General features: G+C 38.6%; 1 protein-coding gene across 1 annotated transcript in view; it reads right to left on the minus strand.

The window, feature by feature from the left end:
- LOC115223080 (protocadherin-1-like) overlaps positions 1-9,362 on the minus strand; it is a 59,725-nt gene extending 50,363 nt beyond the window's left edge. Inside the window, exons 1-5 of the mRNA XM_036512092.1 lie at positions 9,351-9,362; positions 6,752-6,902; positions 4,530-4,745; positions 3,033-3,349; positions 201-719 (exon numbers count right to left, since the gene is read on the minus strand). Of these exons, the coding sequence (XP_036367985.1) occupies positions 201-719; positions 3,033-3,349; positions 4,530-4,745; positions 6,752-6,902; positions 9,351-9,362 (1,215 nt within the window). The remainder of the gene's footprint in view (positions 1-200; positions 720-3,032; positions 3,350-4,529; positions 4,746-6,751; positions 6,903-9,350) is intronic.
- Positions 9,363-10,202: the final 840 nt, after the last annotated feature.

The raw sequence follows: 10,202 nt of genomic DNA on the forward strand, positions 1-10,202 counted from the left end.
ATGAAACTGTCAAACTGGAAAAATTAATTTCCAATGAAATGAGAAATATTTCCTGTTTGATTAAAAAAAAAAAATTATATAATCCAAAAAAAAAAAAAAATATAATTAACATTTAAAATGTTAAAATGATGAAGACAAAAAAAAACAACAAACAAACAAGAAAATCTAATTCGGAAAAGTAAAAGAATTACATTAGTTACCTCGGGTATCAACAGTTTAACTCCTTCCACGGGGTAAACAAATTTAGGGTTATGTAAGTTAACATCAAGGACTTCAAAGTAAACTTTCATCTTGGCACTCTGACGCGGATTTCCTGAATCCGTAGCAATAACAGTGATATTATGCATTCCAATTTTATCTTTGAGGCTTCGGTTAATTTTCATTTTGCCTTTCATGTTGCTAATACGAAACAGGCCTCTGTCGGCGTGGTTCGTTTCTAGCGTGTAGATGACTTTGCCATTGATACCTTCGTCGGCGTCCGTTGCTTTCACTGTATATACTTCCGAACCGACTGGTTCGACTTCCTGTAGTTGCACCAATGGATGTCCCGTCTGTGTGAATACGGGCACGTTGTCGTTTACATCGATCACATTTACTGTTATCCGTTCGTGGCTGGAGCGTTGTTTGTTTGGGTTTTGTTTGTTGTCTTTAGCGATAATACCCATCGTGAACGTAGAGCGGCTCTCCCTGTCGATGGTGCCGGAAACGGTGATCTCCCCCTGAAAATAAATATTTCGTCATTTTAATTATCTACACAATGAAACAAATACATACGTACGTACGTATGTATGTATGTATGTATGTATGTATGTATGTATGTATGTATGTATGTATGTATGTATGTATGTATGTATGTATGTAATTATGTATGTCTTTATGTCTTTATGTATGTATGTATGTATGTATGTATGTGTCTTTATGTATGTATGTGTGTATGTATGTATGTAGGTAGGTATGTATGCATGTATATAAGAATGTATGTATGCATGTATGTATGTATGTATGTATATATGTATGTATGTATGTCTTTATGTATGAATGTATGTATGTATGTATGTATGTATGTATGTATGTCTGTATGTATTTATGTATGTCTTTATGTATGTATGTATGTATGTATGTATGTATGTATGTATGTAAGTATGTATCTACGAATGTATGTTGAAGGCATGTGAAATATGGAATTACAGTCGGGAAATCAATACTTGTCATCGTCACAAATGGAGGAAACAAGTGAAGGAAGGAATTGGGTATTTTGGGAAAAAGAAACACGCATTGTCATACAGAATATAAGCGAGCTGCTGGGAAACGCATCACCACTGTAGTGAATGAGGGAAGCCTGATTTGCAACCCCAGCGGACGTATATACTCATCAAGAGCTGGGCACATTAAATATACATTATATACATTTGAGTATAAATATATACATACATACATACATAAATGCACACACACACACACACACACACACACAAACACACAAATACATTCATATATGTGACCTCGTGAGTACCGCTGGCGATTTTTTTCCTCTGTCTTCCCTTCTCGGGATCTTTCATTCTCCTATGTTTCCGACGAAGCGCTCCGCTCGAAACGTTAAACCCTCCTTCTTCCCTTCTTTCCTGAGCGTCCAATAATACTTTATTTCTTCCACGTCCTCGCGTTGCTGTGTTCTTTTGTTTTTTTTTTGTGTTTTCTTGTTTGGATTAACTTTATATACATACATATATATATGCATGTATGTATGTATTACACATATGCGCACACATTAATAGAGCTATAGATTGTACAATGATTTTATGTAAAAAAATAGTACGTTGTTAGCTCAAAGTGTTGTGGAATATCTAGAAAATCGGGTGTTGCAGAAGGCAATGACATTCTAACCTGAATATTAAAAAATCAATAATAGCAACAAATAATATTATTTCTGTTTTTCGAGTAAAATACGCCTTCTCAAAAGTGTTAGAAGAAATCAGAAATCAATAAACCCGTGATTTTCGCATGCCTCTGAGGTCCACAATACTGTCCTTACGGGAAGGATGGATATAGAGGCAGTCCACGCAAGGTATTCCGTTAGGAATTACTCAACAAAACGAAAGGTTGCTCGATAAGAAACAGTTATATGCGTTGTGTTGTTTAACCTTTCCGCCACACGGACAACTTTTTGCTGAGCTACGTCGTGTATCATAAGTAGTGAATCAAAAACGGTGACGATTACATAGATTAGGCGTTATACATCTCTGCATATACACATCATCAATTGAGAAACACCATGACAAATTCAAAAACATGAACGAGATCGTTTCTGATATCACCTCAGTAATAGATCGTAACATCGGTAACCTACGGATCAACGAAGCCATTCTAGTGAAGAAGAAAATATAAACAAGAACATACAATGTTACAATCAACAAGCATCATCAACCGGATTGAATTGAATAAGATGCAGAAACTATAATAGCCGCTTGTTAGCCTTATCACGTATGACATCATCTGACCCAATTCCTTGCACACGTATCACAGCCTGTGGAACATAATCAAAGCCTCAAATTCAACATCAGCGGAGACGTGATGTTTGACCATGCACCCTACGCACAGAGAACATGCTAAATTAACAGATCTCTCTCTCTCTTGTTAATACTTTTGCAAAAGGATATTTGTAAGGAAACATTTCGATTTCATGTAATTGTTATGTAGCTGTGCTATTTCATTAAATACCTATTTCTTTACTACCCAGAAGGGGCTAAACACAGAGGGGACAAACAAGGACAGACAAACGGATTAAGTCGATTACATCGACCCCAGTGCATAACTGGTACTTATTTAATCGACCCCGAAAGGTTGAAAGGCAAAGTCGACCTCGGCGGAATTTGAACTCAGAACATAACGGCAGACGAAATACAGCTACGCATTTCGCCCGGCGTGCTACCGTTTCTGCCAGCTTGCCGCCTATTTCATTAAATACCCTAGAAGAAAAGCAAAAACCAAAAAAATGGATAAAAATAAACAAAAATGCAACGTCAATGACTTACAGTGTCTTCGTGAATCTTAAATGGTAAATCTTGGTCCGTTGTTTCTAGAAAGTAATATACTCTGCCGTATGCACCCTCATCGGCGTCAACGGCGCGAATCGTGGCGATACGTGTGTTGAGGGGTGAATTTTCGCGAACAGAATACACATACTGCTGTGTCGTGAAGCGAGGTGAGTTGTCATTGACATCTTTGACACGAATGTAAATCGATGCTGTCGAAGTTAGTGCGCTGATGCCCCTTTCGTCGATAGCTAGTACGCTTAGTGTCAAATTTGAAAATTGCTCCCTGTCCAGTTGCCGTTTCAGTCGGATTATACCTGCGAACAAAAAAAAAAACAGGAAAACGTATTCATTCCGTGAAGACATTTGTATTCTTCTTAACGCTTGCACCATCCAGTCACGATTTCCAGAACAACCACATTCTGTGATTCCTTCATTCTGTGATTCTTTTATTCTCTAAGTTTGCTCCAGTCTTTGGATTGACAGCGGCCATACTAGAGCACCGCCTTGAAGGGTTATAGTCGAACAAGTCGATCCCCGGACTTATTTTAAAACCTAGTACTCATTCTATCGGTCTCTTTATGCCGAACCGCTAGATTACGGGGACGTAAACACGCCAACACTGGTTGTCAAGCAGTGATGGGAGACAAATACACACAGACACACACACACACACACATACGACGTTTCCATCTACCAAATCCACTCATAAGGCTTTGTTCGGCCCGAGGCTATATATAAATATACGTATATGTGTGTGTATACATATATATTTATATGTGTATAAACATGTGTGTGTATGTGTTTGTGCTCGTGTGTGTTTATGTTTGTCTCCCACTATCACTTGACAACCAGTGTTGCTTTTGTACGTCCCCCTAACGTAGCGGTTCGGTAAATTAACCGATAAAATATGTACCAGACTTTTACAAAAAAAGGAATGTCGGGGTAGTTTTGTTCGATTAAACCCTTCATGGCGGTACCCCAGCATGGCCGCAACCCAATGAACGAAACAAAATAAACGAAATAAGAGTAAGGTTACTCTTTTACTCTTTACTCTTTTACTTGTTTCAGTCATTTGACTGCGGCCATGCTGGAGCACCGCCTTTAATCGAGCAACTCGACCACGGGACTTATTCTTTTTGTAAGCCCAGTACTTATTCTATCGGTCTCTTTTTGCAGAATCGCTAAGTAACGGGGACATAAACACACCAGCATCGGTTGTCAAGCAATGCTAGGGGGACAAACAGACTCACAAACACACACACGCATATATATATATACATATATACGACGGGCTTCTTTCAGTTTCCGTCTACCAAATCCACTCACAAGGCTTTGGTCGAGGCTATAGTAGAAGACACTTGCCCAAGGTGCCACGCAGTGGGACTGAACCCGGAACCATGTGGTTGGTAAACAAGCTAATTTATTTTTTTTATGTTATTTCATTCCATTTTTTTTTTGTGTTTTTTAGAAAATAATCAATTCCCAAGTCCTTACCCGTATGTGACTCCGAGGATTTGATTTTGAAAGAATCCATTGGATCGTTGGCTATTCGAAACCATATGTGTTGATTGGTGTCTCGATCGGTGGCTTTTACCGTTAGCACCTCGGAATCTACTGGCAGGGCCTCGGATACATTAGCATGGTAAATATTACTAGGCTCAAAGTCCGGTGGGTTATCGTTGGCATCCAATATTGTAATCTTTAGCGTGACTGAAATATAAAGAGAGGAGGGCATATAATATAACTTATAATATGATATCGTGTAATATAATACAATATAATAATTCTGTGATACACGATCCCTAATGATCGTTTTTTTCTTTTTCTTTTTTTTCTTTCCCTTTTACGATCCCTTTTGATCGAAAACCTACCCCACATTCTTTTTCTCCCCAAAAAGAAAAGCTCTACTTTGTAATCTGTCCCGTCTGTGTGCAGCCCTGTGTGGCTAATAAAGAAACATAATACAATATAATATAATATAATATAATATAATATAATATAATATAATATAACATAATACAATATAATATAATATAATATAATATAATATAATATATATAATATAATATAATATATTATGTATATAATATAATATAATATAATATAATATAATATAATATAATATAATACAATATAATATAATATAATATAATATATAATATAATATAATATAATATATAATCCTTTCTACCATAGGCACAAAACCTGAAATTTTTTGGGGAGGGAACTTATCGATAACATTGACCGCAGGATTTCACTGGTACTTAATTCATCGACTCTGAAAGGATGAAAGGCTAAGTCGACCTCAGCAGGATTCGCACTCAGAACGGTGCGATGGGCGAAATATCGCTAAGCATTTCGTCCAGCGTGCTAACAATTTTGTTAGCTCACCGCCTTAATAATAATAATAATAATAATAATAATAATAATAATAATAATAATAATGATAATAATAATTATTATGGTTTCAAATTTTGTCACAAAGGCAGGCATTTTGGGGGAGAGTATGTGTCGATAAAAATCGACTCCAGTGTTCCACTGGTACTTAATTTATCAACCTCGAGAGAATGAAGGCCAAACTCGACCTCGGCGGAATTTGAACTCAGAACGTAGTGGCAGACGAAATGCTGCTAAGTATTTCGCCCGGCGTGCTAACGATTCTGCCAGCTCGCCGCCTGAATGATAATAATAATAATAATAATAATAATGATAATAATAATAATAATAATAATAATAACAATAATAATAATAATAATAATAATAATAATAAATGCCCTGATGCAGTACCAGGCAGTGGCTCTCGTGGCTTCTGATCTTAACTGATTGGAAGTGTTATCATGTACATTGATTTGTCTTGGTATAAAAGATGGGCTACAGCAAATATTCTGCTCAATACCACAGATTTGCTTGTCAGTTGTTTGACCTTAACCAGTTGAGCATGTCCCTTAGTGGCTGTCGATATGTGAATCTCTGATCACGAGCAGAAGTAGTGGGGGAGCATCATAGCCATGTGTTGAGAAGGATTCTTGGGGTTTGAATAATTCACCTTTGGAAACCATGTGTTTTGTTCAACGTCCTTAAACAACCCTTATTCAGGGACCTTTTGAGCGGGATGGGTTACTCGATCTGAAGAAAATTCTAACTGGGCTCCACCTGCAAGGTCATGTGCTGTTTATCTTGATATGAGATCAACATGTCGCGCACATATGGTTGTGATGCATGTGCCTGGAGTACCCTTATCAGACGGGTAGTCATGATGGGTATACTGGGCTTCGTATATTTTACCCCAGTGTCACTTTGATGGCATGCTCTGCTCGCTCACTCAATAATAATAATAATAATAATAAGAAGAAGAAGAAGATGAAGAAGATGAAGATGAAGAAGAAAAAGAAGAAAGAAGGAGAAGAAGAAGGAGAAGAAGAAGTAAAAGAAGGGAGAAAGAGACAGAAATGAGAGGAAGGAAAAGTGAAGAATGATGAGGCGAAAGTTGAGGGTGTAGTAAAAGTGGTGGTGGTGGTAGTGGTAAGTGTAATCCAAGAAAGAGAGAGAGAGAGAGAGAGAGAGAGACAGAGAGAAAGAAAGAAAGCAAGCGAGTGAAAGAGAGAGAGAGATGGAGAGAGAATGAGAGGGAAAGAGAGAGAAAGAAAGTAAGAGAGAGGGAGAGACAGAGAGAGCGAAAAAGAGAGAAGAAAAGAGAGAAGGGATGCATTACGTACCAACAGCAGTCTGCTTATTCGTCGAGCCCCTCTTCTCTACAGCTCTCAAATCTTTGACCATAATAGGAAGTATGACCTTTTCCGCCTCTTCCCGGTCAGGCTGGTTGCGAATATACACGGAACCATTTTTGCGATGGATATCAAAATATTTCTGCAAAGAAAGGGATAAAAAAAAAAAATTGCGAATAAATACGATGTTAAGCTGGTTCAGTGGTCAGGGGCATTAGGCTCGCTATTGTGAGTTCGATTCCCAGCGGTGAGTTGCTTTCTTGAGCAAGACCTTTTACTTCACCTTGCTCCAGTTCACTCAGCTGGCTAAAATGTGTTCTACCCGTAAATTCAAAGGGCCGCCCTTGTCGCAAATAATAGCAGCGAAATCCATCTGAAATATCAACCCCTAAAGGACGGTCGTTCAATAATTATTTTTAACACAGGTACAAGATCAAAAAGTTCTGGGATAGGGGTTTGCAGTTTAAATCGATAATCAGGACTTGAAAACGACACACGGGGCAATGTATTGCTAGACATAAAAGGACATGCTCTCCCATTTGACACCCTCTCTCTCTGCTATTACTCGCTCGCGCTCTCTCAATTTGATACCTTTTGTCTCTCTCTTTGCTATTACTCGATCTCGCGTTCTTACTTTGACACCGTCTCTCTCTCTCTCTCTCTCTCTCTCTCTCTCTCTCTCTTTGCTATTACTCGCTCGTGCTCTCTCTCTTTGACACACACACTCTCTCTCTCTCTCTTTGCTATTACTCGCTCTCGCTTTCTTACTTTGACACCGTCCTCTCTCTCTCTCTTTGCTATTACTCGCTCGTGCTCTCTCACTTTGACACCGTCCTCTCTCTCTCTTTGCTATTACTCGCTCTCGCTTTCTTACTTTGACACCGTTCTCTCTCTTTCTCTCTCTCTTTGCTATTACTCGCTCGTGCTCTCTCACTTTGACACCGTCCTCTCTCTCTCTTTGCTATTACTCGCTCTCGCTTTCTTACTTTGACACCGTTCTCTCTCTTTGCTATTACTCGCTCGTGCTCTCTCACTTTGACACCGTCCTCTCTCTCTCTCTTTGCTATTACTCGCTCGTGCTCTCTCACTTTGATACTCCTTCTCTTTTTCTGTCTCTCTCTCCACCTCTCTATTTACAGAGTCTGTCTGCTATCGACAGTAACAAACATTCTCCTCTAATAGTTTCCTCCTCTTCCTTCCCCTCCTCTACTTCTTCCTCCTCCTCCTTCTCTCCTTTCTTCATCTCTCTCTGTTTCACCAGTTCCGCCAGCAATATACAGTAGCAACTCTCTGCAACTGACTTCCTCTCTCTCTCTCCTCCTCCCCTTCCTTTCCCCTCCCCTTCCTTCCCTCCTCTTCTCCTTCCTTTCTCCTTGCACCACAAGTTTCAATACCTAGTTGCAATAGCAGCTTTTATCCTCCTCCTCCTCCTCCTCCTCCTCCTCCCTCCCTCCCTCCCATCCTACACCCTCCTCCTCAACATATTCCCCCCTTGACCTCCCCTCCTCTGCTCACCCATCTTTCACACCTCTCCCCCTCCCCTCTTTCGTACTTCTCCGCCACCTCTCCTCTCAGTTTATTTCACGGATTTTATTAACCTAAGGCGCTATTTTCCTCTCCATTCTGTCTTTCTTTCTCGCAGCATGCTCTACAACAGTGATTCTTCACCATTTTTTTTTTTTTTTCACCTAGGGACCCCTATGATTACTGTTTTACTCTGGTGGGCCCCCCATAGCCATTCAATGTTTAAAAACTAGTTTTATAAGATACTTCTTTCAAAAATTCCTATTTCTTTTTTTCACACATTCACTTGTGCAGGTTTGCAATAACGCTCTCTGAGAGAACATTCCAGTGGCAGGAAACAATGTCAAACTATGTAAAAAGTTAGAGAAAGAAAACTTAGATGTTTCTTGCAATAAATATAACTAAATGGCGGTGCCCCAGCATGGCCACAGCTCATTAGCTGAAACTGGAAAAAATCAAAATCAAAAAAATCAAATCAAACTTAAACGTGGATGTTCTATTAGAAGAAACTATACTGCAGTGGCTGCCACGAGAGAACCTCCCACATTGGCTTTTTGGTGCAAAATGTACTCTTCTTTATATCGTTAGTAGGGAGATGAATCTTTGCTACCTTCAGGTCGCGTGATTTCGTCCTTGTTTGGTCTCATCAATGACGGACAGTTAGCTGGAGTTTATCTCATGGCAACTGCCGCAGTATAGTTTGTTCAAACAAAGCATTTACGTTTAAGTTAGGATAAATATCACCTCACGGTTTCAACACTGCCCTCACCGCTGATATATCTTTTTTAACAAGCTCACTGGTTAATCGCGACGCAAGTGCCTGTTCTGACACTGTGAATCTATATATTGCTGGCAGGGAGATGAGTCACTGCTGTTTCTAGCGGTCGGGTGTCCATCATTAACAAGACCAAACAAGGTCGAAATCACATGATCTGGTATTAATACCTATCAGTATTAATACTGTCTCTGTCGCTAATGTATATTTTATAACTAAATCAAAATATTTTTCATGGACACTTTAAATACTACAGAGGATTATAATTTAATATGTTGCTTGTGTGGATACCAAAAATACCATACGGACCTCTAGGGGTCACATAGAGCCTGGCTAAGAACTACAGCTCTACACCTTTTGAGAACCATGTACCAGATTTATACTCTGTACAAGCGTTTTTCAAACCGTTGGCTTCTACCCTACAATGGGTCGCAAGATAAATAAAATGAGACGCGACAAAAAAAGTTTGAAAAACGCTACTTTATACCATATATCACTGCTGTGTGTATATAAACACACTGGGCATTAAACTATATAACCGCCTGGTAAAAAAAGGCACTATTTATACAAATCACGATTTCCGAACTAGTGGGGTCTTCATTCGTATTTGACTATGTATACAATTCCTACGTGGACGGTTGTTTGAAAATGAACTGAAAGCAACTGGATTGGTGTCATATTTTCTCTTGAAGAAAAGATTTTAAAATGTGTTTAGATTTGCCCAGTGTATCTGGTTACAAACCGCATTGATGGCGGTTAGTAACTGCGTGCGTGTGTGTGTATGCGTATGTGTGTGTATATGTTTGTGTGTGCGTGTGTATGTGCGTGTGTGTGTATATATATATGCATGAATGTATTTATGTGTATGTCTGTATGTACTTATATGTGTATGTACTTATATGTGTATGTACTTATATGCATATGTATGTACTTAATGTATGTATGTATTTATTTATGTATGTATGTATGTATGTATGTATGCATGTATGTATGTATGTATATATGTATGTATGTATGTATGTATGTATGTATGTATCTATCTATCTATCTATCTATCTATCTATCTATCTATCTATCTATCTATCTATCTATCTATCTATCTATCTATATTCATGAATGTATAATCGCAGACATTCACATGCG

Source organism: Octopus sinensis, linkage group LG22 (genome assembly GCF_006345805.1).
Source record: "Octopus sinensis linkage group LG22, ASM634580v1, whole genome shotgun sequence".
Taxonomy (NCBI): Eukaryota; Metazoa; Mollusca; class Cephalopoda; order Octopoda; family Octopodidae; genus Octopus; species Octopus sinensis.